This window comes from Sus scrofa, chromosome 6, assembly GCF_054392235.1.
Source record: "Sus scrofa isolate SSC_HxYL_T2T_F1_AM1 chromosome 6, Sscrofa_HxYL_maternal_Yorkshire_Landrace_v2.0, whole genome shotgun sequence".
Taxonomy (NCBI): domain Eukaryota; kingdom Metazoa; phylum Chordata; class Mammalia; order Artiodactyla; family Suidae; genus Sus; species Sus scrofa.
This window is the reverse complement of record NC_139388.1, coordinates 65,127,559-65,155,005: the sequence shown is the minus strand read 5'-3', so window position 1 is coordinate 65,155,005 and position 27,447 is coordinate 65,127,559. Positions and strand designations below refer to the sequence as shown.

Genomic DNA, 27,447 nt, shown 5'->3' with positions numbered 1-27,447 from the left:
GCTTCTTGCTGTGAACTCACATGGTCTTTCCTGTGTGTGTGTCTGTGTCCTAATCTCTTCTTTTGAGGACACCAGTCAGACTGAATCAAGATCAACCCTAATGGGCTCATGGTCAGTCAGTCACGCCTTTAAAGACCTGATCTCCGTGGAGTTCCCATTGTGGCTCAGTGGTAACAAACCCAACCAGTATACATGAGGACATGGGTTTGAACACTGGCCCTGCCCAATGGGTTAAGGATCCGGTGCTGCCATGAGCTGTGGTGTAGGTCACAGACCTGGCTCGGATCCCAAGTTGCTGTGGCTGTGGTGTAGGCCCGCAGTTGGATCCCGAGCTGCTGTGGCTGTGGTGTAGGCCTGCAGTTGGATCTGGAGCTGCTATGGCCGTGGTGGAGGCCCGCAGTTGCACCTCAGACTCAGCCCCTAGCCTGAGAACCTCCATATGCTGCAAGTGTGGCCCTAAAAAGCAAAATAAATGAATAAATAAGACCCGAGCTCCAAACACAGTTAAAGGTATTGTGCTTAGGGCTTCAATATGTGAATTGGTGAGCGGGGGTGGGGTGAGCCAGTCTGCAGTACAAGATTTTAAGGTCCCTGAGATGTTTCTTATTCCAGCAAAAGTTTACCAGGCAATGAAGGGGATGCAGGGCCCATCCACCTTGTGGCTCCTCCATTCCCAGGAACTTAGTTTTCATTTAAATCCTCAACATTTTGTAGGCAGATGAGGGACATAACATGTGTCTGATAAAGGACTCATCCCAATTACACAATGAATTCTTAAAACACAACAAGAAACCAACAGGTCAAAAATGGGCAAAGGAGAGAGCCTCCTTGCCTGCCTGCTTACATCTCTCACAAGCCTCCTATTTTTTTTTTTTTTTTTTTTTGTTTGGTTGGTTTTTTTGTTTGTTTGTTTTTATTGTCTTTTTGCCTTTTCTACGGCTGCTCCCTCAGCATATGGAGGTTCCCAGGCTAGGGGTCCAATCGGAGCTGTAGCCACCGGCCTACGCCACAGGCCCAGCCATGCGGGATCCAAGCCACGTCTACAAGCTACACCACAGCTCATGGCAACGCCAAATCTTTAACCCACTGAGCAAGGCCAGGGATCGAACCCGCAGCCTCATGGCTCCTAGTCGGATTCGTTAACCACTGAGCCACGATGGGAACTCCAAGCCTCCTATCTTAATAAATCTATTTCTTGACTATGAAAAGGGGGGGGCAAAGAATCTGAACAAACACCTCACCAAAGAAGATATACAGTTAGCAAATAGGCATAGATGCTCAGTATCATATGTCATTAGGTAACTGCAACTCAAAACAAATATGCCACCTCACACCTATTAAAATGGCAAAAATCCAAAAGCAATCAAAATACAAATGCTGGCGACGATGTGGGGGGGCCAGAGCTCTCATTCATTGCTGGTGGGAGTGCACTTTGGGAGACAATTTGGCAGTGTCTTACAAGGCTAAACATTGGCTTAACACACCATCCAGCAACCACACTCGTGGGTATTGACTCGAATTGGAAACGTGTCCACACAATAAGCTGCACATGGATGTTTTTAGCAGTTTTATGAAAGCAGTCAAGATGTCCTTTAGTAGATGAATGGAAAAACACTGTGGCACATGCAATAGCTTATTAGTTGACTAATACTAATAAATATTATTAATTTAATAACATTAATGATAAAAAGAAATGAGCTTTAAAGAAAACATGGAGAACCTTGGAGTTCCCATCGTGGCTCAGTGGTTAATGAATCCAACTAGGAACCATGAGGTTGTGGGTTCAAGCCCTGGCCGTGCTCAGTGGGTTAAGGATTTGGCGTTGCTGTGAGCTGTGGTGTAGGTTGCAGACTCGGCTTGGATCCCGTTGTTGCTGTGGCCCTGGTGTAGGCCGGTAGCTACAGCTCCGATTAGACCCCTAGCCTGGGAACCTCCATATGCTGCGGGAGCGGCCCAAGAAATGGCAAAAAGAACAAAAAACAAAAAACAAGAAAAAAACAACCATGGAGAACCTTAAATGCATATTAAATTCTAAGTGAAAGAAGCCATTCTGGAAGTCTATATATTACCTGATCCCAACTCTAGAACATTCTGGAACAGACAAAACTATGGAGATAGAAATAACAGGGGTTCATAAAGATGAAGAAGGACGAACAGGTGCAGCACAGGACATTTTTAGGGCAGTGAAACTATTCTATGTACTACTGTAATGGATACATATTCTTATACATTTCTCAAAACCCACATAAGTGTACAACACAAAGAGTAACCTTAATGTAAACTATGGAGTTTAGGTACTAATAATATATCAATATTGATTCATTAATTGTAACAAATGTACCACATTAATGCATAAATGTTTCCTATAAGTGGTTTTTGTTTGTTGCTTTTTGGGCCACAGCCACACCACATGGAAGTTCCCAAGCTAGGGGTCCAATCAGAGCTACAGCTGCCCACCTATGCCACAGCAACGTTGGATCCAAGCCAGGTTTACAAACTACACCACAGCTCATGGCAACACCGTATCCCCAACCTACTGAGTGAGGGCAGGGATCGAACCTCATGGATACTAGTCGGATTTGTTTCCACTGCACCACAACAGGAACTCCAGTTCCTGTGTTTTTTACAACTGCATGTGGATTATATTTATCTCAAAATAAAATATTTAAAGTCATAATCACCATTTAAGACTAGCTGCTGTTTCCATTTTTGTGGCCATTCAAACATTCAGCAAGTGTTTTTGTACTTGGCCTTGTGGTTTATGGTGTAAGAGTCCCAGCCAGGAAGCCAGATCCCTACCCCAGCTCCCCAACTGGTCTCTGGTGCCACCTCCCTTGTAGGCACCACTGTCCTCGTCTGGAAAGTTGCTTAATTGTAAGGATTAAATACGTGGTTCAAAAATCATAAAAAGCCAAAAACAGGAGCTGGCATATAGGAAACTCAGAAAAGGGGAATTTTTTTTTTTCTTATGATGACTTGCTACTTCTTGTCTCTGTATGCTTTATAAATCCTGTATGCTTTATAAATTTTCTACAAATCAGCATGATTATCACACTCAAGAAGGTTGCCCGCGGAGTTCCCTGGCTGCTCGGTGGGTGAAGGATCTGGTATTGTCACTGCTTTACCCCGCATGCCGTGGATGTGCCAAAAAATAATAATAAAAATAGGGGAGTTTTCTGAAAGAAAGAAAAAGAAAAGGAAAAGATGCCCAGGATGGTCCCTCAGTCCAGCCCGGAAGTCCGGAGTATGGTCCCCCCTCCCTCCCAGAGCAATCCCTCCCCACCTCCGCTTTTTCTCCTTCTTCCTCCCCTTCCTTCCCTCAATCACCAGCCACACCCCCATCCCGTTTGGCCGTGGTTCCGCTGCCGCGGGGGCCTCTGGGAGATGGAGGCGCGCGGTCGGGGCTCGGGCCTGCTCGGCTCCGTGGGTGCTGAGGCCTGAGCGGAGGCGGAGGCGCGCGGGCTTTTGGGAAGTGTAGTCCTCCCGACCGCGCAGGCGCAGTGCGACCCGGAGGGCCTAGGGCGCCGGTCGTTGTCCGGACAGAGCAGCGCTGGTGAGTCCGGCCCCGGGCAGGGCGGAGAGGTGGCGTGCTGACTGAGGGGAGGGCGTGAGGGCCAGCGGGGGTCGTGCTGACTGAGGGGAGGGCGTGAGGGCCAGCGGGGGTCGTGCTGACTGAGGGGAGGGCGTGAGGGCCAGCGGGGGTCGTGCTGACTGAGGGGAGGGCGTGAGGGCCAGCGGGGGTCGTGCTGACTGAGGGGTGGGCGTGAGGGCCAGCGGGGGTCGTGCTGACTGAGGGGTGGGCGTGAGGGCCAGCGAGGAACGTGCTGACTGAGGGGAGGGCGTGAGGGCCAGCGGGGGACGTGCTGACTGAGGGGTGGGCGTGAGGGCCAGCGGGGGACGTGCTGACTGAGGGGAGGGGCGGTCAGGCTCAGGAAAGGGGATTATGGACTGAGGAGAGGAGAGAGGCAGGTGCTTGCAGACCGAGGGGAGGGGGCGTGGGGAGGGATGTGAAGGCTCTGGGGGAGGGAATTGAGGGTTGAGGAGAGGATGTTCGGCCTGAGGGGAGACGTGCCGGCTCAGAGAGAGGGCTGTGAAGAGGCGTGCAGGAAGTTTACCCCGACAGTCTCATGGGATGCAGAAGGGGGTGAACCTGTGTGCACGTGTGTTGGCCCGAGACTGAACCTTTGACATCTGTTTGTGTGGATCTCCTTCTTTGTGAAGGCCGAGGAATATCCCGTGTGTGTGTGTGTGTGTGTGTGAGCGAGCCTACCAGCCTTGGTCTCCGTGGGTGTACTCTGTGTCTAGTCTTGCCTGTCCCTGTGAGGGGTTGTCTCTGGGTGACTGCCTATGTCCACATCCTTCATTGGTTGTGTGCGTGTGTCTGCCTGTATTTCTGTCCTCAGTGTCTCTGAGTGAGGATGTCATCCAGGTGTCCCCCTGTCTCATCTGCCCAGCAGGTCTCCTGGCCTGGGGTCCTCAGATTCCCCAGCCTCTTCCTGCCCCTCAGAGCCTTCTCTGGCTCATGGGAGAATCTGGAAGGTTGAGGGGGCAGGAAGTGTGTGGGTGACAAGATAGGGGATGGGGAGGCTGTTTCTTCTATTGCCTCTCAAAAGTCTTCTTAAATGAGGATCAGAGACCCCTACAACCTCCTGACCAGGGTTGATTTGTTTATGGAATGTGTATTGTGTATTGTGCTATTTTGGGCATTTTGTGGGGACTACCTCATTTATAAGACTCCCAGTAACTCCAGGGTAAGGACCTCATCATCCGCATTTCACACATGGGGAAACCAAGGCTCAGTGATTTAAGTGAGTGACCAAACTCGCCACCCAGGCGTCTGGGTTCCAGAGCTCCCACGCTTAGCCACCAGACAAATGGGAAATCCTTTTTTCCTTTCAGCTCATCCGACACAGAGTTGAAGGATTTTTTTTTTTTTTTTTTTCTTCCCCTCATGGGAACCTTACCCTTAGAAACAATGGAAGGAAGGAAATGCCAGAAAACTCGAGGAAGGAGAGGAAGGAGGGAGCCACTGGCTTTGCAGCCACACAGATCTCAGGCCACATGTGTTCAACAGTCATCAACCCCCTGCAAGTCACTTCTCAGACATTTCTCTGTGCCTTTGTTGCCTTTGTGGGCTCCCCTCTTTTTTTTTAATTAAAAAATGTATAGTTTATGATTGATATAAAAACAAGTATAATCCAGGCTGGATTGGATCCACCTCTTTAAAAAAAAAATGATTTTAAAGAAATTAAGACATTCTTTTGAGCCTCTACAGATAAGTTACTTCCTAGGTAAGTTGGCTCTGGTCACATCCCTATCCAGCCAGATCCAGTATTGACTTCACAGTGCAGGGATGGGAGTCAGATGGAGATCGCCAGTCCAGAAAGAATACATTTTGTTTGTTTGTTTGTTTAAGTGAAGTATAGATTTATAATGTTGTGTTAATTTCTGCTGTACAGTAAAGTAACTCAGATATACATTCTTTTTCAGATTCTTTTCTATATAGGTTATTACAGAATATTGAGTACAGTTCCCTGTGCTATACAGCAGGTTCCTGTTGACCATCCATTCCATATACAGTAGTGTGCATATGCCAGTCCCAAATTTCCAGTCCATCCCTCCCTCCACCTCTCCCCTTTGGTAATCTTAAGTTTGTTTTCTGAGTTTGCTTCTGTTTTGTAAACAAGTTCATTTGTATCATTTTTTTAGATTCCACATGTAAGTGATATCATGATATTTATCTTTATCTGGCTTACTTCACGTAGTATGATAATCTCTAGGTCTATCCATGTTGCTGGAAATGACATTGTTTTGTTCTTTTTTATGATTGAGTAGTATTTCATTTTGAATACATACCACATCTGTATCCATTCCTCTTTCGATGGACATTTAGATTGCTTTGATGTCTTGGCTGTTGTAAGTAGTGCTGCAGTGAACATTGGGATACATGTATCTTTTTGAATTATGGTTTTGTCCAGATAGATGCCCGGGAGTGGGATTGCTGGATCTCATGAAAGTTCTATTTTCAGTTTTTTGCAGAACCTCCATACTGTTTCCATAGTGGTCATACCAGTTTATATCCTACCAACAGTGTAGAAGTGTTGTCTTTTTTCCACACCCTCTCCAGCATTTATTATTTGCAGACTTTTTTTGATGATGGACATTCTGACTGGTTTGAGGTGGTCCCTCATTGTAGTTTTGATTTGTGTTTCTCTAATAATTAGTGATGTTGAACATCTTTTCACGTGGGTTTTGGCCATCTGTATGTCTTCTTTGGAGAAGTGTCTTTTAGATCTGCCCGTTTTTGTTTGGGTTGTTTGTTTTTTCAATATTGAGCTGCATAGGTTGTTTGTATATTTTGGAGATTAATGCCTTGTTGGTTGCTTCTTTGCAAATATTTTCTCTCATTCTGGGGGTTGTCTTTTTGTTTTGTTTGTGGCTTCCTTTGCTGTGCAAATGGTTTTAAGTTTAATTAGGTCCCATTTGTTTATTTTTGTTTTTATTTTCGTTACTCCAGGAGATGGATTCAAAAAAATATTGCCTTAACTTATGTCAAAGACTGTTATGCCTGTTTTCCTCTAAGAGTCTTATAGTATCTGGTCTGGAGTTCCCATTGTTGCTCAGTGGTTAACGAATTCAACTAGGAACCATGAGGTTTCAGGTTTGATCCCTGGCCTCGCTCAGTGGGTTAAGGGTCTGACATTGCCGTGATCTGTGGTGTAGGTTGCAGATGTGGCTCCGATCCCGAGTTGCTGTGGCTCTGGTGTCGGCCAGTGGCTATAGCTCCGACTAGACCCCTAGCCTGGGAACCTCCATGTGCTGCAGGTGCAGCCCTAGAAAAGACAAAAAGACCAAAAAAAAAAAAAAAAAAGTATCTGGTCTTATGTTTAAGTCTTTAATCCATTTTGAGTTTATTTTTGTGCATGATGTTAGAGAGTGTTCTAATTTTATCCTTTTACATATAGTCAGTCCAGTTTTCCCAGCACCCCTTATTGAAGAGACTGTCAGAATACATTTAAAAAATTAAATTCTATTTCCCACGTTGCTGTGACTATGGTATAGGCCGGCAGCTACAGCTCCAATTGGACCCCTAGCCTGGGAACCCCCTTATGTTGCAGGTGTGGCCCTGGAAAAAGACAAAAAAAAAATTAAAAAATTAAAAATTAAATTCTTTTTTAAAAATTATGACTTTAATAGGAAGTCAAGCACCCAGGAGAACCATCAAAGGAATACAAAGGAAAATTATTAATGCCTATGTCACATTCCCCCTCCAACCCCTCAAGGCACCATCTGGTGTCCACCATTCCATGGCCTTCCCCAAGCTTAAGAACGCTGCACAGAAACACGCACCACATGCTGGCCCATTTTTATATAGAGGGGTTAAAGTTAGGTATAAAAATAAACAATTTGCTTTTCTCATTGTGACATCGCAGATATGTCAGCAGATGCAGAACCCACTCCTGTTTTCTTTTCTCTGTTTTTTTCTTTTTTTTTTTTTTTTTTTTTTTTTTGGCTGCACCTGCGGCACGCAAAAGTTCCCAGGCCAGGGATCGAATCTGCACCACAGTTGTGACCTGTGTCACAGCTGCAGCAACACTGGATCCTTAATCCACTGCACCACTAGGGAACTTCCACTCCTATTGTCTAAGTGGACCTGATACTTCATACAATGGATGTCCCACCATTTATTTGACATTCCTTTACTGAGGGGTATTTATGCTTTACTTCCATTTTTTTTGGTGTGTGTGTTTATCGGTTTGGTTGGATTCTGGGAACAGTGCTATAATAAACATCTTTTTTTTCCATATATAACCTTTCACACTGAGCTTTTGTTGCTATGGGCAGAGTCCTAGGAACAGGGCTGCTGGATTTGGGGGTTTGTGTACGGCCAGCTCACTTTCCAGAGATGTTGAGTGACTCCTGTTCCTTCATCTCTGTGTGGGAGGCCTGTGATAAAAGTTGGCTTATTCATTCACTCAGCTCAGTGTTATCCTAGATGCCAGAAACACAGTCCAAAACTGATCATTTCTGCCTCCCGGGGCAGTGGTTATCATTGATCATCAACATCAACAGCAGTCATCAGTGATCATCAGCCATGATGTGGGCTGTAAGAAGATGGTGAAAGTTGGGGGGTGGTTGCTGCAGGAGCTCGGGGCCCTGGGAGTGGGAGAATTCTCCAAGGAGGTAACATGTGAGCTAACAGAATGAGCCAGCTGGAGAAGAGCATTTCTGGCAAAAGGAGGAGCAGATTCAAAGGCCTGTGTACCTGGGGCCAAGTGTTGGAGACGGGAGTAGAGTAGGAGGGGGCCTCGTGGGCAGTGGTGGAGACAGTGTGCGGTTTTTAATGTTGTGGCTTAGCCACTGGAGAGTTTTAAGCTGGAGGACACTTTTGCTGAGGGCCAGGCACAGTGCTCTGGGGTTCACGGAGGTGAAGTGTGAGAGACATAAGCCCCCGCCTTTGAGATCCTTTGTGGTCTCGAGTGGGGCTTCTTAACCTTTGTACCATTGACATTCTTTGCTGTAGGGGCTGTCCTGTGCAGTGTAGGATGTTTAGCAGGATCCCTGGCCTCCTCTCACTAAATGCCCGTGCAGCACCCCTCCCCCAACTTGTGGCAATGACAATGTCTCTAGACATCACTGAAATATCTCTGGAGGTCCAGAATCACCCCAGCTAGGAACAGCTGCTCTGAAGTCTTCTTATGTGCACCAGCCTATTCTTATGTGTACCCCATGCAGTTAAAATCACTTATATCCCATGCAGTTAAAATCGCTTATATCCCATGCAGTTAAAATTACCTAGCTTTTTGCTTGTGAAAGGTGGGGCCATTGGCCTCAAAAAGATTATTCTTTGTGCTAGTGGTTCTTAGATTTTTAGAAGCATCAGAATCACCTGGGAAGCTTGTTTGGAAATTCTGATTCTGGGGCCCCATCCCAGATGATTTGATTCAGAGGGTATGGGCAGGGGCCTAGCCTCTGTATTATAAATATTTTGGTAAGCATCCTTAGTGATTCTGGCACTTTGAGAAATGGTGCAGTAGCTAAAGGGCTTTTGTGTAGGAGAGGACTGGGGTTTTTCAAGGTGATGAGGAGTTGAAGATTTATTTTGGCTTATAGCAGAAATAAACTGTTTCCAATCAGAGGTGTTGGTGACACAGGTAGTGAGTTCCCTGTCATGAGAGGCATGCAAGTCCTGGCAGGTCACTGTGAACCAGGATTGAATCAGTGTGTCTTTTTTTTTTTTTTTTTTTTTTTTTGTCTTTTTGCCTTTTCTAGGGCCGCATCCCATGGCATATGGAGGTTCCCAGGCTAGGGCTCTAATTGGAACTGTAGACGCTGGCCTATGCCAGAGCCACACTCATGCAGGATCCGAGCTACATCACGACCTACAGCAACACTAGATCTTGACCCACTGAACAAGGCCAGGGATCGAACCCACAACCCCATGGTTCCTAGTCAGATTTGTTAACCACTGCTTCACGACGAGAACTCCTGAATCAGCATGTCTTAAACTCAAAAAATATGCCCTAACTTGGGCCCCTGTCTTATATTTTACTTTGTCTTTTTCTTCCCACCTTTGGCTGCCCTGCAGTATGTGGAGTTTCCAGGTCAGGGATCAGATCTGAGCTTCAGTTGTGATCTATGCTGCAGCTGTGGCAGCATCTGCTCCTTTAACCCACTGTGCCAGGCTGGGACTCAAACCTTCAGGAGTTCCCATTGTGGCTCAGTGGTAACGAACCTAACTCATATGCACGAGGATTCAGGTTCGATCCCTGGCCCCATTCATTGGGTTAAGGTTCCAGCGCTGCTGTGAGCTGTGGTGTAGGTCACAGACACAGCTCAGATCCCAAGTTGCTCTGGCTGTGGCTGGCAGCTGTAGCTCCGATCCCACCTCTAGCCTGAAAACTTGTGTATGCCGCAGGTGCGAACCCAAAAAGCAAAACAAAGCAAAACGAAAAAACCTTCATCCTGGCACTGCACAAACGCCACCAAGTCCAGTTGCTTGCCACAGTGGGAACTCCTTACTTTGTCTTTTATTAAATTGGCTCACTGTTTTTGGTGTTATTTTTAACTTAAACCAGCTTAATTTAAAAGTACGCTCAGTGTGACTGCTGTGAATAGAAGCTGGGTGTTGCTGTTAAAAAGGAGAAACACATTAAAACAAATGAAAGCAAAGCCAGGCAATCCTAACTAGATGTTATGGTCTGCATAATTTGGGGTCCTGAGCTCTGCATTTGTTTTGTTCAATGGGGAGAGTGACCAGGGCCAGAGGGCCATTAGCACGCTCTAGCTGCTGCTGGGACTTCTGAGCGGTCAGAGAACTGGAAGAGAAGCTGGGGTGCACGATCCTGAGTTCCTTTGGGGCCTCCGCGCTTTGCGGCTGAGAGTTCACAGGACTACGTCCCACTCCTTGGGAAACTCTCCACTAACGACAACAGTAATGCTAACAGCTGAAATGTACCAACTCTTCTGTGCACCGCACAACTCTAAGATTTTTACCTGTATGTGTTACTTGAAACTAGGAGGTTGGGGGCAGTGTTGGTGGGGGGTCTGGTGGAGCCCTGGGCCAGCACTTAGACCCAAGGAAGGTATCTGGATTTGGTGGCTGGGAGAAGGCGGAAGGTCCTGTTGCTCTCACCATCTCATGGGAGTGCAAGAGAGAAATGTGTGTGTGTGTGTGTGTGTGTGTGTGTAGTTTCTGTGCGTGGGTGTCTAGGCGTGCACTTGGGAGACAGCATGCACTGCCCAGGACGAACTCTGCCCTGCTCCCGCCCCAGCTGTATAGTCTTGGGTGACTGGCCCCAGGTTCCTCATCTGTGAAATGGGACGAGTGGAAGTCGTGCCCACCTTGCAGGGGCGTTAGGGAGATTAAGCGAGAGACCTCGGTCCAGTGCTTTGCAGGCGGTAAGCACCCTGAGTGTTTGCTGTTGCCGTGTGTGCGTGTCCCTCCCTCCTGCCTGTCTACAGGTGTGTGTGTGTGTCTGTCTGTCTGTCCTGTCTGCGTTGTGAGGCGGGCCTCTCACCTTGCCTCCCTCTTTTTCCCCCTCGACCACAGCCTGCCGTCCCCGGTCACCGTCGGCAGTGCAGGGATGGCCACCCAGCTGCTGAGTGACGGGGCCCTGGTAAGTCAAGCTGCCTCTCTCTCCTTTCCAGCGGCTCAGCCCAAGGGGCTGGGCTTCTCCTGACCCCTAGCCCCCACCCAGGGCCCATGTCCCCACCTCCGGGGCCTGTGTCCACCCTGAGGAGGGACGGTGGTGCTCCCGTCCACTCTGCCTGCTCCGGCACTGTCCCTGACACTGGCTTTGGTTGACCAAGGAGCACAGGCCAGCTGGGGAGTGACCAGTTCTGCCCTGGGGCCCACAGGAGACACAGGAGGGCACCTAGAAAGTGACACTGTAACTGTGTTATATCAAGTGTTCAAGGGTCCCTCCGGAGATGCCCAGGCAGCGTTGTGCTGACACGTGTCCTTTCCAAGTGGGCAGACAGCACTAAGTGTCCCATATGAACGGCCACATAGGCAGTAAAAGTACAAGACTCGCTGGAACAAGTTGATGGTGTTTTAAATGGGTGGTACCTATGTGACTGTGTGTTGTATTTTTCTCTAAACTTGCTTTTATGCCGGAAATGTTTCATAATAAAATATATACATATATGCGATCTCTATAGAAAATAGGGAAAATCCAGTAATCTATAGGTAAGACAATATAATTCACCCATTATGCCTCTACCAAGAAATAACCTTGGGGATTATTTGTGTATTCATTTGTCTTCCTTCTCTGATGATTATTTTTAACAATTGACCCAGCATTGGCTCTGCCACTTTTATCTTGGAGTTTTTTTGTTTTGTTTTGTGTTTTGGCTTTCCATAGACTTTGAAACCTTTATAACACCACCTGTTTGGGCTGCATAATCAGTGCATCTCAGTGTCCATCTCATATTGGTGAGTTTGACTTTTTAAAAAATCATTTTTCAATGCTATAAATAATCAGTTATAAAAGTAAAAGAAAATTCCTAGTTGGTAAGGAAATACATGATCATTAAGCTTAGAAAATCCAGAAGAACATAGAGAACAGGGTCAGAATGACTCTTGATCTCATCCGAGAAGATAACCACCCTCGAATATTGGTGTGTGTCTCTCTCTCCCTGGATACACGTTGTTTTGCAAAAATAAGCACCACCCTTGGAATTCCCATCATGGCTCAGCAGAAATGAATCTGACTAGTATCCATGAGGACGCAGGTTCGATCCCTGGCCTCGCTCAGCGGGTTAAGGATCCAGCATTGCCTCGGCTGTGGCGTAGGCTGGTGGCTACAACTCCGATTCAACCCCTAGCCTGGGAACCTCCATATGCTGTGAGTGCAGCCCTAAAATAAAAATAAAAAGACAAAAATATAAGAATCACCGGGCTGAGCAGTTTTTATATCGTGCTTTTTCATCAAAGATTTCATGCTGAGCATTTTTCCACATTGTTAAAAACCCCTTGGTAGATCCATTTTAGTGACTCCATAGAAATTTTGTCTTGGGGCTTACATCTTACTTGGCTTACTTAGTGGTTCCCCTGTTGTTGGATATTTATTTGTCTCCAGTTATTTATGGTCGTTGGGTATTTATTGTGGAAGTTGGATATAAATGATAAATGGCCATGTGAATAAATGAATATATGTGACAAATAGTATAAACCTTAAGCATGATAGGTTACAAATGGTGTCACAAGATCTTTTCTGAGTAACATTGTATGTATATAAATGAACTTTCATTTTTAGAAAATATTAGCCATTTCTGCAAGGGGCTAAATGATCTATCTTGTGCTTTGCCATTCTGCAAGAATCTTAGTGTTCTTGAAGACTTTAAAGAAGTGTATATAGGAGTTCCCTTGTAGCTCAGTGGTTGAGGACCTGGTGTTGTCTCTGCTATGACTCAGGTCACTGCTGTGGCACAGGTTCAGTCTCTGGACTGGGAACTTCCACATGCCACGGTGCGGCCAAAAAGAAAGAAAAAATAAATAAATGTGTATGGAAATATTTGTGGCAACTATACTTCCCAGCTTCGCTTTTCTTATTTTATATATGTAGTCTTTTGTCTTTTTAGGGCCGCACCCACGGCATGTGGAAGTTCCCAGGCTAGGGGTCTAATCAGAGCTAGAGCTGCCGGCCTACACCACAGCCATAGCAACACCAGATCTGAGCTGAGTCTGTGACCTAAACCACAGCTCATGGCAATGCCGGATACTTAGCCCACTGAGCGAGGCCAGGGATTGAACCCGAAACCTCATGGTTCCTAGTCGGATTCGTTTCTGCTGCACCATGATGGGAACTCCATATTGTTTAAGTTCAAAAGCATATCATATTTTTAAAGTCAAGTCTGTCTCTTCTCCTCCATCCACAGGCCACACATCACGTATATTTTCTTCCTTTATTTCCATTGCTCATTTGGATGTTAACAATGAACTTTTTTCTTTTTTATTTTTAAGGGCCACAGGTGCAGCATATGGAAATTCCCAGGCTAGGGGTCAAATCAGAGCTGTAGCTGCCTGACTACACCACAGCCACAGCCATATCATATCCAAGCCGCGTCTGCGACCTACACCACAGCTCACAGCAACGCCAGATCCTTAACCCACTGACTGAGGCCAGGGATCAAACCTGCGTCCTCATAGGTGCTAGTGGAGTTTGTTACCATGGAGCCACAACAGGAAATCCTTGGGGAGGTTTTCTTTGTGGTGAATTGGTTTGTGCCATTGGACATGAAACCGAAACAGATGAAAGACTGAAATAAGTGGCCTCAGACATGCACATGCAAAGAACTCAGGTTCAGTGCAATTGGGGCTAAATCTGACTTCTGACTTCTGCATCTCCCCAACCTTGAAGAAGCGGGCGGGCCCTGCTGCTTGCCCTCCTTCATCCTTTGCTGTAAGGGGTCAGTTCTGAGGCACTCAGGATTGTCCATATTGTTTTCAGTGCAGCTTGCAGCCAGCAGCTGCAGTTCCAATTCCGCCTCTAGCCTGGGAACTTCATATACCACAGGTGTGGCCCTAAAGAGAAAAACAAAACAAAGACCTGTTCATTGAGTGCCTTCTGTATGCCAGGCAATATACTAAACACGGAAATAGTAGTGAGCAGGACAGGTGTACTGGTTTGCTAGGGCTGCCATCACAAAGTACCATAGACAGGGAGGCTAAAACAACAGAAATATATTTTCTCACAGTTCTGGAGTCTGGAAGTCAAAAATCAAGGTGTTGGTGGGGCCATGCTCCTTGTGAAGTCTCTGTGGAAGGGTCAATTTCAGGCCTTTCTCCCAGCTTCCAGTGGTTCTTGGCTCTGGCAGCACAATTCCAGTTTTTGCCTTGTGTTCTCCTTGTTTGCGTTTCTCTGTGTCCACATTTCCCCTTCTTATAAGGACATCAGTCGTATTGGGTTAGGGCCCACCTACTCCAGTATGACCTCAGCTCATCCAGTGGCCCTGTTCTCAAATAAGGTCCCATTCTGAGGTACTGGGGGCAGGACTACAGCGTATGAATTTGAAGAGGAGGGAGCATAATTCAGCCTATAACCAACACTTGCAGTAGTACACCTGGCACATAGCAGCTGCCCATAAAGTGATAGGTATTAGGATCTACAATTGCAAACATCATCATCACCACTATTGCCATCAGTATCATCACCATCATCACCGCCATCATCACCGCCATCACCGTCACTACTATCAATTACATCAGTGTCGTCACCACCATCATCCCCACCATCACCACAGTTACCACCAATATCATCCCCACCATCACCACAGTTACCACCAACATCCTCGTCATCCCCTCCATCACCACTATTACCACCAGTACCATCCCCACCATCACCACAGTTACCACCAATATCATCCCCACCATCACAATTACCACCAACATCCTTGTCATTCCCACCATCACCACTATTACCACCAGTACCATCCCCACCATCACAATTACCATCAATATCATCACCATCATCGCCGCCATCACCGTCACTATTACATTGGTGTCGTCACCACCAATATCATCCCCACCATCCCCACCATCACCACGACTGCCATCAGTATCATCCCCACCATCACCACCACCACCACCATCCTAACTATTACCATCGGTACCATTGCCACCTTCCCCATAACCGTCAACATCCTCCTCCTCCTCCTCTCGCTAAACCACATTCATTTCATCCCAGGACTTAGAGCATCAGCCAGAAAGGCTTTTGTGCTTCCACCTCATGAACTTCTCCTCATTCCTCAGTGGTCTAATCTGCCTGTGAAACCTCGGGTCTTGACCCAAGCGCTTCCTCCCTCCAGAATCTCCCTCCAAGGAGCTGACTGCCGACCCAACCCCCAGACTACACTCAGTGTCACCTTTCCAAAGTCTCCCCAGACACCCCCTAAAGCTGCTGTTGCTCAGAGAATTTCCTTCATGCCTTCATGACAGTGTTGGCCAGATTATGGGTCAGTTATAGGTGTTTCCATCTGCCCCTCCTGTGAGGAACTAGTTCTTAAACCTTCCGTGTCTGTATCCCAGCGCCTCCCTTTCGGCTCTGAAGAGCCTCGTGTTTGTTTTATTTCTCTGTCAGAGGACAACCCCAGTATAATTAGGCACCAAGAAAACTGGCTGGTCCTTGTCGGAGTCACTTCCGATACGTCCTATGTGCCCTCCCTAAGTCGTCTTGGCTTTTCTGGCCATCCCGCCAGGTCTCAGTCAGGAGGGCCCTGCGGTGAGGGGTTGTGGGTTTCCTCTTCCAGGAGTCAGTGACGTTCCGGGATGTGACAGTGGACTTCACGCGGGAGGAGTGGCGGCAGCTGAAGCCTGCCCAGAAGGACCTGTACAGAGACGTGATGCTGGAGAACCTGCGGAACCTGGTCTCGCTGGGTAAGGCGCAGCTTCACGCACTGATTTCCCACAGGCCTGTCCTGTGAGGGCCACACGGAGATAAGAAAAAGGACTGACAGATCTGACCACACAGAACGTTGAAAGCACGCTACTCGAAGCTAAAAATCAAGTTGAGGAGTTCCTGTCATGGCGCAGTGGTAACGAACCCAACTAGAATCCATGAGAACACGGGTTTGATCCTTGGTTTCACTCAATGGGTTAAGGATCTGATGTTGCTGTGAGCTGTGGTGTAGGTCACAGACGCTGCTCTGACCCCACGTTGCTGTGGCTCTGGTGGGGGCCAGCAGCTGTAGCTTTTATTCGACCCCTAGCCTGGGAACTTCCATGCACCTGGGGTGTGGCCCTAAAAAGCAAAAAAAAAAAAAAAAGTTTTTGCTTATGAGATACACATAGGTGAAAAAGAATAATAGCCTGTATTATGAGAGTAAATAAAAGGAAAGGGACTCTGTCCTTTTAGGAGTATAATTTTGTGCTTTAGAGGACAGTTTGGCATTAAATTTTTTTTTCCTAATTTTAGGGCTGTGCCCACGGCATATGGAGATTCCCAGGCTAGGGGTCTAATCAGAGCTATAGCTGCCCACCTAGGCCACAGCCAGGGCAACTTGAGATCCGAGGCGGGTCTGCAAGCTACACCACGCTCACGGCAACACCAGATCCGAAACCCACTGAGTGAGGCCAGGGATGGAACCCGCAACCTCCTGGTTCCTAGTCAGATTCGTTTCTGCTGCACTACGACGGGAACTCCCCAGTTTGTCATTATTAACCAAATTTTGAATGGTTCCATTTTTAGGGATATAGCCCTTAGAAATCTTTCTATAAATGTGCATAGTTTTCTGTAGGAAGAAAAACAAATAGAAATGATCAAAATGCCACCTATACAAGACTGACTAACATATCGAGGTGTAGGCATATGATGGAAACCATGCAGCTTTTCAAAGATGAGCCCTCTTGGTAGGCCCTGACATGGAGCAACGTCCCTTTATTGTTAAAACACTTACTTTCAGGAGTTCCCATCGTGGCACAGTGGTTAATGAATCCAACTAGGAACCATGAGGTTGCAGTTCGACCCCTGGCCTTGCTCAGTGGATTAAGGATCCGGCGTTGCCGTGAGCTGTGGTGTAGGTTGCAGACGCGGCTGGGATCTCAAGTTGCTGGGGCTCTGGTGTAGGCCGGCGGACCCCTAGCCTGGAAACCTCCATGTGCTGCGGGAGCGGCCCAAGAAATGGCAAAAAGACAAAAACAAAACAAAAAACTCCACTAACTTTCAGAACTAGAGTATGATGTCATTTCTTTAACAGCGTTTGTGGAAGTAAAATTGACCTACAACTAACTGCACAATTAATTGGGGCCATTCAGTGCATTTCAGCATCTGTGTACACCCAGGAAACCATCACCATTACCTAGGAAATGACCATACCCATCGCCCCAGCGTTTCTCATGCCCCGTGATAACATCTGCCTCCCTCTCTGCACTGCGTTCCACCCCCAGGCACACAGCCTATGTCGCTGAGGTTTAATCTGCATATCCTAGAGTTTCATATATACATGGAGTCATGCAGCAGGTGCTCTCTCCGGTCTGACTTCTTTCACTCAGCGTTAATTATTTCAAATTTCACTCCCATTATTGTATGTACTGTAGTTCACTCCTTTTTTTTTTTTTTTTTTTTTTTTTTTTTTTTTTGCTGAGTTCCACTCCACCTTATGGATAGACCACAGTATGTTCATCCAGTCACTTGTTTTTGTTTTTGTTTTTGTTTGCCTCTTCTATGGCCACTCCCACGGCATATGGAGGTTCCCAGGCTAGGCGTCTAATTGGAGCTGTAGCCACTGGCCTACACCACCGCCACAGCAATGTGGGATCCAAGCCGCATCTGCGACCTACACCACAGCTCACGGCAATGCTGGATCCTTAGCCCACGGAGCAAGACCAGGGCTCGGACCCACCTCCTCATGGATACTAGTTGGATTTGTTTCTGCTGAGCTGCAACAGGAACTCAGAAGAGAAGTTTTTAATTTGAAGTCCAGCTGATCTGTTACTTTCCTTAGTAACCATGCTTTTGGTGTCAGATCTTTGAAATCTTTGCCTATCCCAAGGCCAAAAAGATTTTCTTCTATAAGCTGTATAGTTTTAGGTTTTACTACCGTCCCTTTAGAATTAATTTTTGTAATGGTGCAAAGTGTTAATTCAAGTTCACTTATGTTGTCAAACAGATGTCCAGTTCTTCCTCCATTTGTTGAAAAGATTGAATTTTTCCACTGAAACATTTCAACTGAATTTTCCCCACTGGATTGCCTTTGCACTTTTGTCAGAAATCAGTTGTCCTGGAGTTCCCATCGTGGCTCAGCGGTTAGCAAACCTGACTAGCATCCATGAGGACACAGGTTCGATCCCTAGCTTTGCTCAGTGGGTTAAGGATCCAGCATTGCTGTGATAGGTCACAGATGTGGCTCAGATCCCATGTTGCGGTGGCTGTGGCATAGGCTCCCATTGGACCCCTAGCCTGGGAACCTCCACATGCTGTGGGTTTGGCCCTAAAAAGGAAAGAAGGAAGGAGGGAAAGAAGGAAGGAAAGAGGGAAGGAAGGAAGGAGGGAGGGAGGGAAGGAGGGAAGGAAGGAAGGAAGGAAGGAGGGAAGGAAGGAAGGGAGGAGGGAAGGAAGGAAGGAAAGAAGGAAGGAGGGAAGAAGGAAGGAAGGAGGGAAGGAGGGAGGGAAGGAAGGAGGGAGGGAGGGAAGGAAGGGAGGAAGGAAGGAGGGAGGGAAGGTGGGAAGGAGGGAGGGAAGGTGGGAAGGAGGGAAGGAAGGAGGGAATCAGTTGTCCCTGTATGTGTGGGTCTGATTCTGGACTCTGTTCTGCTCCATCCGTTTGTCTGTCTGTCTTGACAGCAGTACCATGTCATCTGATCTGCTTTCATTTTTGCCTTGGTGACTTGTCTTCAGTCTCGGATGACTTAACCTCCACAAGACCCTCTGCATGTTCTGCCCAACACCTGTGATTTATGTAGTGCGAGTTCCATGGCTGGTGTGAGAAGGCACTGTTCCCAGCCCTGCCTCGGCTCTGGTTACTGTTTTCAAGTCCTTTCGGGTGCTTTTCCACATCTCCCACCTTGGGTGGTTTCTGTGTATGCATGTCCTGATAGGTAACCCGCGTCCTGGAGGGAGGACCCTGTGGGTCTCCAGAGCCCTCTCACCGCATGTTTCTGTCCAGTACTCTGTCCTGTGAACTCCACCTACCTCTAACTCTCAGTTCCATCTCCTGCTGGGCTTTGCCTCAGTTTCCCCTCCTGTGCCTGCAGACTCTCCAGCGATTCAGCTAGGTAGCCGTGGGGCCTGCCTCTTTCAATTCTTGTCCGGAATCACTGCCCTTTGTTGCCCGAGGTCCATTGTCTTGAAAACCTTTGTTTTATGTATTTCGTCCTTTTTTCCTCCCCATTGTTTTAAGCTGTAGGGAAATCTTATCCCTGTTACACTGTCCTGTCCACATTTTTTTATGGCCACACCCATGGCATATGGAATTGAACCCAAATCTCAGCTGCAACCTCCACCACAGCTGCAGCAACACCAAATCCTTTAACCCACTGCACCAAGCCAGGGATCGAACCCACACCTCTACAGTGGGAATCTCCACACGGCAGTCAGATTCTTAACTGACTGCACCACAGCAAGAATTCCTTGGCCATATTTTAGAAAAAAACTGTGTTTGTGTGTGTGTGTGTGTGTGTGTGTGTGTGTGCGTGCACAGGATGTGTTGTATTTTTTTTAAAGTATGCACTGGAAAAAAATTCTAAAAATGGGAGTTCCCTTTGTTGTGCAGTGGAAACCAATCCGACTAGTATCCGTGAGGGTTCGATCGTGAGGATATCATGAGCTGTGGTGTAGGTCGCGGATGAGGCACAGATCTGGCTTTGCTGTGGCTGAGGTGTAGGCCAGCAGCTGCATAGAGCTCCAATTTGACGGCTAGCCTGGGAACCTCCATATTTTGCTGGTGTGGCCCTAAAAAGCAAAATAAAATAAATGAAAAGTTCTAAAAACATACACCAAACCGTTAACTCAGATGGTGAGACTGCAGGAGACTTCCATTTTATATGTTATTTTTTGCCGTTTGATGTTTTAATAACAGATATGAATTGCTTTGTGATCGGAAGCAATTGTAGAAACACAGAACATGGGACAGGAAACGATAAAGGACAAGAGATCTAGTACCATGAAAAAAGAATCCACATTTAGACCAAAAGGAATGATTAGCATTTTGGATGTTTGTAGCCCTTTGCCAGAATGGCCTTTGCAGACCTTGTCCAGTTACCATTTCCCTTGTGGGTGTGAAGGCCACATCCACCCAGTCACCAGCCACACGTCATCAGACACTTGGCCCCTTGCCAGTCTGATTGGTGAACAGCCACGTGGCGAGGTCATTCTAATTTGGCTGACGTTCAGCTACGTTCGCATAGCCTTTCATGAGTTAAGAGCTGATGCTTGCATTTTTGCAAATGATCTCTCCTAAAATGTGTAGTTTGTAATTGAAGTATAGTTGATTTATAATATTGTGTTAGTTTCAGGTGTACAGCAAAGTGATTCATTTGTAAGCATGTATATATTTTTAGACTCTTTTCCAATATAGGTTATTACATGACATTGAATATAGTTCCCTGTGCTATATGATATATCCTAGTTGCTTATCTAACTTATATGTAATGGTTTGTGTCTGTTAATCCCATACTCCTAATTTGTTACTTCCCCTTCCCCCTTTTTTAATAATTTTAATTATTAATGAATTATGCTATATTTATAATTGTACAACCATCATCAAAACCTATCCCCCTTCCCCTTTGGTAACCATAAATTTGTTTTCTGTGTCTGTCAGTTTCTGTTTTGTATAGATTCATTTGTATCATTTTTTAGATTCCGTGTATAAGTGCTATCATATCATATTTGTCTTCCTCTGACTTCACTAATTGAATATTCTCTAGGTTCATCCATGTTGCCGCACCTCCTGAAGGGTTTTAATCCCTGAAAGCGCGGCTGCCTCTTTTTCACTGTCCCTCAGTTGTGGGATTTTGCTGGCATTCTGCCTCCAGCTCTCATATTAGGATTTATTCCAAAAGACTTCACAGCTGAGACTCCGTCCCCTCCCATCTTTGCCCGTTTATGTCCCCAGCATGCCCCAGACCCCCGTGCACCCAAACCAAACCAAACCATCAGCCTTCCTTTCCTCTTCCTACTGAGAAGTTACCCTCACCCACGCCACAGGCCTTCACACCCCATCTGCCCTCTCCTCTGGGCATCACACCATACCACAGGACCACATCCTGCAGAAGTGTATCTTCCTTTCCGCCGCAGGAGGGACGGAGAGGCCTCCCGCTGCAGGGTAAAAGCTACCTGAGGCCTGAGGATGAGCAGCCACAGCATACTGGGGGGAGAGCCTGTGCCAGGGCCCCAGGCAGGAAGAACTCAGCCCAGACCAGGGGATAAAAAGGAACCAGAAGGCAAGTGCGCCTGAGGATAAGAAAGCAAGCCGGGTGCGCCGGCAGCGGGAGAGAGGTTGGGAGACGCGGCCGGCTCTGTCTGTGAGTGGCCCATGTGGTAAGGCTTGGCCCTGATTCTGAGTGCGTTGGGGCGGTGTTGGAGGGCTGGGTCTGACTCAGAAGACCCCCGACTGCTGAGTGCACAATGCCTTGTATAGGGCAGAGGGTGGAGGCAGGAAATCCGTGGTGCCCAACTTCATTATTGGCAGTTGATTGTGGTAGGGGAGAGATTTGGTCTGGTTCAAGCCATTTTGCATAGATAGCAGCACTTGACATTCTGGATGATGGGAGGGAAGGGGTGAATCAAGAATGACTGCTGGGAGTTCCCATCGTGGCGCAGTGGTTAACGAATCTGACTAGGAACCATGAGCTTGCGAGTTTGATTCCTGGCCTCGCTCAGTGGGTTAAGGATCCGGCGTTGCCATGAGCTGTGGTGTAGGTTGCAGACGTGGCTCGGATCCTGCATTGCTGTGGCTCTGGCGTAGGCTGGCAGCTGCAGCTCCGATTAGACCCCTAGCCTGGGAACCTCCATATGCCGCGGGAGCAGCCCAAGAAACGGCAAAAAGACAAAAAAAAAAAAAAAAAAAGAATGACTGATAAATCTTTTTTATTTTTAAAAAATTTTTATTGTTTTGCAGCTCCCACTGTGGCACAATGGGTTAAGGATCCGACCATAGTGGCTCAGGTCGCTGCAGAAGCACAGATTCAGTCTCTGGTCTGGGAACTCGCATATGCTATGGGTGTGGCCATAAAATAATGTTTTTTAATTTTTCATTTTTTAAAAAAAATGTAAAATACACATAAAATTTCCCATTTTAGCCACTTTCAGGTGTACAGTTCAGTGGTGTTGAAAACATTCATCTTGGGAGTTCCCGTCGTGGCACAGTGGTTAACAAATCCGACTAGGAACCATGAGGTTGCGGGTTCGATCCCTGGCCTTGCTCAGTGGGTTAAGGATCCGGCGTTGCCGTGAGCTGTGGTGTAGGTTGCAGACTCGGCTGGGATCCCGCGTTGCTGTGGCTCTGGCATAGGCCGGCGGCTACAGCTCCGATTAGACCCCTAGCCTGGGAACGTCCATATGCCGTGGGAGCGGCCCTAGAAAAGGCAAAAAGACCAAAAAAAAAAAAAAAAAAAGAAAACATTCATCTTGGAGTTCCCGTCGTGGCGCAGTGGTTAATGAATCCGACCGGGAACCATGAGGTTGCGGGTTCAGTCCCTGCCCTTGCTCAGTGGGTTAACGATCCGGCGTTGCCGTGAGCTGTGGGGTGGGTCACAGACGCGGCTCAGATCCCACGTTGCTGTGGCTGTGGCGTAGGCTGGTGGCTATAGCTCCTATTGGACCTCTAGCCTGGGAACTTCCATATGCTGTGGGAGCAGCCCTAGAAAAGGCAAAAAAAGACAAAAAAGAAAAACATTCATCTTGTTGTGCCACCATCACTGCCCTCCATGTCCAGAAATCTTTTCATCTTCCCACACGGAAGCTTGGTTCCATTAAACCCTCACTCCCCAGCCCCTGGGACCCATGATCTACTTTCTGTCTCTGTGACTCTGACTCCTCTGGGACCCTCACGTGCGTGTCCTTCTGGGTCAGGCTTATTTTACTAAGTCTCTTTGATGAATCTCTCTCTCTTTCTCCCTTTTTAATCATCGGGGCGGTGGGGAACAGAGGTTCTGAAATCACAGGTTTCCCATTAGATGTCTTGGGTTTGCCATAGCCTATCCTGGAGGGACAAAGGAAGGCCTCTGACATTCATCAGCAGAGCTCAGGGTCCGGGCAGGGGGCACACATCTGGGAAGCACAGGACAGGGAAGATGGTGAAGTCGACTGACTCCCTTGGCAGGAGGAGAAGGCCTGGATGACTTAGGGGAGGGGCCTCAAAGGTGGGGGTTAAACAAAGGACGGGGAACAGCTGCTGCCCCACTCCTGCTTTTTGTTGCCCCTGTGTCCTTGGTGCCACACGTTCCATGACATATTTATATAAGATCTCACCATTTTTATTTTATTTATGTATTTATTTTGTCTTTTTGCCTTTTCTAGGGCCGCTCCCGCGGCATATGGACGTTCCCAGGCTAGGGGTGGAATTGGAGCTGTAGCCGCCGGCCTGCGTCATAGGCACAGCCACGGGGGATCCGAGCCGCGTCTGCGACCCACCCCACAGCTCACGGCAACGCCAGATCGTTAACCCCCTGAGCAAGGCCAGGGACCGAACCCGCACCCTTATGGTTCCCGGTCGGATTCGTTAACCACTGCGCCACGACGGGAACTCCACAATTTTTAAATGTTAGGCGTGAAGCCATTAAGTCCGTGATACAGAGTCCAGAACTCAGACTGGAAATAGAAATTAACAGGATACTCTAGGAGGGGATAGGAGACTCGCTTGGCTGTGATTACCCGGGAGGGGTGGGTGTGCAGAGAGGAGAGGCCTGCAGCCAGCCCCGCTGGGCACTGTGGCTCCAGGACTGGGCAAGGGGAGGGACGGAGCGGGGCTGCTGCCGCATAAGTAAGATGTGTTTTTATCATTTCTAGTAAAAATTGATGCTCTGAGAAGCATGACTGCTTGGGGCTGCGCAGGATGACCCCGGGAGGTAATCCTCACCCTCTGACCCGCCTCCTCCCCCAGCCCGGTTTATCTCCTGGGGCTTCCCTCAGGAGTCACCTCCTCCAGCTCCCAGAGGGACTTTTTTTTAGGGCGGTACCTGCGGCATATGGAGGTTCCCAGGCTAGGGGTCTCATCGGAGCAACATCTGTGGAGCGACACAGCCACAGCCACGCCAGATCCAAGCCGCGTCTGCCACCTACACCACAGCTCACGGCAACCCTGGATCCTTAACCCACGGAGCGAGGCCAGGGATGGAACTGCAACCTCATGGTGCCAGTCGGATTCGATTCTGCTGCTGCACCACTATGAGAACTCCTAGAGGGGCTTTCTTGTTCTCTGCTCACCTCCTACGTGGATGCCGCCTCCTTCAACCACATGCGTCGTCAGCCCATTGCCTTGCTGTTGGCCTCTCCGTCTGCGCTCTGAGGTCCACCCACTAACCACGGATATTCTCTTCTCTTCTCTGCCTCGCAGACTTGGAAACTAGACCTGAAATGAAAGAACCGGACCCAAAGGAGGAGATTTCCGGAGACAAACCATCGGTGGAGGTGGTCGCGGAAGGACACGCAGGGAGTGCTGGCTGGGGTTCCGCCACCGATGCCGCGCGGACGCAGGGAGGCGGGGTGGAGACGCCGCGGGGAAACGCTAGGACTTGGCCCCGGCGGCCGGCAGCCTCCCGGGGGATGGCCTCCGAGTGTAGCGAATGGCAGGCCTTCGCTCACCAGCGGCCCCCCCTGGGCTCCCCCCGGCCGGAGGATCCGGGAGAAGCGGGGGCGCACCCGTCTGCCATGCGGGGAAAGACCCCCGCGAGGAACTCGGACCTCGGGACACCCTCCAGACCGGACGTGGAGAAGAAATCCTACGACTGCAGCGAGTGTGGCAAGGCTTTCGGCCGCAGCTCGTCGCTGATGAAGCACCAGCGCATCCACAGCGGGGAGAAGCCCTTCCAGTGTGACGTGTGCGGAAAGCACTTCCTGGAGCGGTCGTCTCTGACCATCCACCAGCGGGTCCACACGGGCGAGAAGCCCTACGCGTGCGGGGACTGCGGCAAGGCCTTCAGCCAGCGCATGAACCTGATCGTGCACCAGCGCACGCACACCGGCGAGAAGCCGTACGCCTGCGGCGTGTGCGGGAAGGCCTTCCGGAAGACCTCGTCCCTGGCCCAGCACGAGAGGGTGCACACGGGCGAGAAGCCCTACGCCTGCGGGGACTGCGGCAAGGCCTTCAGCCAGAACATGCACCTGATCGTGCACCAGCGCACGCACACCGGCGAGAAGCCCTACGTGTGCGGGGACTGCGGCCGCGCCTTCAGCCAGAACATGCACCTGACGGAGCACCGGCGCACGCACACGGGCGAGAAGCCGTACGCGTGCGGGGACTGCGGCCGCGCCTTCAACAAGAGCTCGTCGCTGACGCTGCACCGGCGCAACCACACGGGCGAGAAGCCCTACGCGTGCGGCGAGTGCGGCAAGGCCTTCAGCCAGAGCTCCTACCTCATCCAGCACCAGCGGCTGCACATCGGCGTGAAGCCCTTCGAGTGCGGCCAGTGCGGCAAGGCCTTCAGCAAGAACTCCGCCCTGACGCAGCACCAGAGGATCCACACCGGCGAGAAGCCCTACGCCTGCTACATCTGCAAGAAGCACTTCACGGGCCGGTCGTCCCTGCTGGTGCACCAGATGGGCCACACGGGCGAGAAGCCCTACGCCTGCAGCGAGTGCGGGAAGGCCTTCAGCCAGAGCGCCTACCTCATCGAGCACCAGCGCATCCACACGGGCGAGAAGCCGTACCGGTGCGCGCAGTGCGGGAAGGCCTTCATCAAGAACTCCTCGCTCACGGTGCACCAGAGGATCCACACCGGGGAGAAGCCCTACCGGTGCGGCGAGTGTGGGAAAACCTTCAGCCGGAACACCAACCTCACGCGGCACCTGAGGATCCACACCTAGAGAGGCTGCCCCTCCACTCCTGGACTGCATCAGGTGGTGGGGGCCTTAGCCGGGAATCCGCACCGGTGGGCGGAGCCCTCAGCCGGGACTCCGCAAGGTGGGCGGGGCCTTAGCCGGGAATCCTCACGGATGGGCGGGACCCTCAGCCGGGAATCTGCACCAGGTGGGCGGGGCCCTCAGCCGGAAGTCTGCACAGGTGGGCAGGACCCTCAGCCGGGAATCTGCACAGGTGGGCGGAGCCTTAGCCGGGAATCCGCACCAGTGGGCGGAGCCCTCAGCCGGGAATCCGCACAGGTGGGCGGGGCCTTAGCCGGAAGTCTGCACAGGTGGGCGGGGCCCTCAGCCGGGAATCCGCACAGGTGGGCGGGACCCTCAGCCGGGAATCTGCACAGGTGGGCGGGACCCTTAGCCGGGAATCTGCACAGGTGGGCGGGGTCCTTAGCAATGAATTTGCACCAGGTGGGGGGCAGTTCCCTCGTGGCGACCCAGGGTGCCGCCGCCCCACAAAATTTAGGAATATAGGGGCCCCGGTGCACGCACGCGCTTTCCTGGCAGGGCGTCCGCAACACCATCCAACCAGAACGCAAACTCCTGAGTGCCCAGCGTACTTGGGAACAGTGCGAAGTTGGCTGTGGCTGGTACCTCCCCGGAGCTCCAGGAACCAGACCCAGCTCTCAGTAAATCGTGAGCGCTCTCAGCGTGTTTAGAGGCCCCGGTTTCCGTTCCGATAGTAAAGTGGGGGAGGGCCGTGGGGGGGAGAGCTTCTTCAGAGAACCTGGGGACATTTCTTCTCTTGTCACACACACCGTGGTTAGTCCGTGAGGTTCCTCCTCAGGTAAGAGCTGGGGCGGGGGGGGGGGAGGGTCCTCCGCCTTCCAGACATCCCAGCCCCCCTGCAGTCTCCCTGAACCTTACTGGAACACCCCCACCACACACACAAGCTAATAAGCGGTAAAAGTTGGCAAGTCTTTCGCGAGGGATTTTTTTTTTTTTTTTTTTTTTTTTTTTTTTTTGCAGAGTTAGTAAGAACAGTAACCACTTTGGATGCCAAAGTTTCTTATAGTGGTCTGTTAGCATTTTTTTAAATAAAACTTTTCATGATGGGAGAGCTGCGTTATTTTAAGCAGTCATCAGGTGAGATAGATACAGGGACCAGCTGTGCCGTCGGTTTCAGTGCTTGTGGGAGGGGCAGGGGAGTGAATTCCAGCAGGCCTGATACTCGGGTTTAAATCCTCACTGGATTCAGTAAGTGTGCAGCTGAGTCTCTCTTCATAGTTATTTTTGCAGTTAAACTTGAAGGAGTTTCTTGAGGCTGACCTGAAGCTTTGTATACACAGAGTTCCCCCAGTCTCCTCTCTCTGGGGCCTTTCCACCACCCTTTTTATTTTAATGTGCTTGTGCTACTGGTCCTGGCACGTCTGACTGTCCCACGCTTCCTGATGCTGCTGTTCACAAAGAATAAATAATTTATTTTAAGCAGTCA

At 49.2% G+C, this 27,447-nt stretch overlaps 1 protein-coding gene across 11 annotated transcripts; it reads left to right on the top strand.

The window, feature by feature from the left end:
• Window positions 1–3,472: 3,472 nt before the first annotated feature.
• On the top strand, window positions 3,473–27,447 carry ZNF71 (zinc finger protein 71). Of its 11 annotated transcripts, XR_014804967.1 has the most exons (6): window positions 3,500–3,553; window positions 11,054–11,120; window positions 11,868–11,938; window positions 15,754–15,880; window positions 24,496–26,193; window positions 26,259–27,447. XR_014804967.1 is itself a non-coding variant. In XM_084958503.1 (5 exons), the coding sequence occupies exons 4-5, from the start codon at window positions 15,847–15,849 to the stop codon at window positions 25,962–25,964; spliced, it is 1,503 nt and encodes a 500-aa protein (XP_084814629.1). In that variant the 5' UTR covers window positions 3,500–3,553; window positions 11,054–11,120; window positions 11,868–11,938; window positions 15,754–15,846; the 3' UTR covers window positions 25,965–27,447.

Coding starts and splice junctions, on each gene's coding strand:
- ZNF71 (XM_084958502.1), top strand. CDS start 11,088: ATGGCCACCCAGCTGCTGAGTGACGGGGCCCTG. Junction 11,121..15,753: donor TGCTGAGTGACGGGGCCCTG/GTAAGTCAAGCT, acceptor TTCCTCTTCCAG/GAGTCAGTGACGTTCCGGGA. Junction 15,881..24,495: donor GCGGAACCTGGTCTCGCTGG/GTAAGGCGCAGC, acceptor TCTGCCTCGCAG/ACTTGGAAACTAGACCTGAA.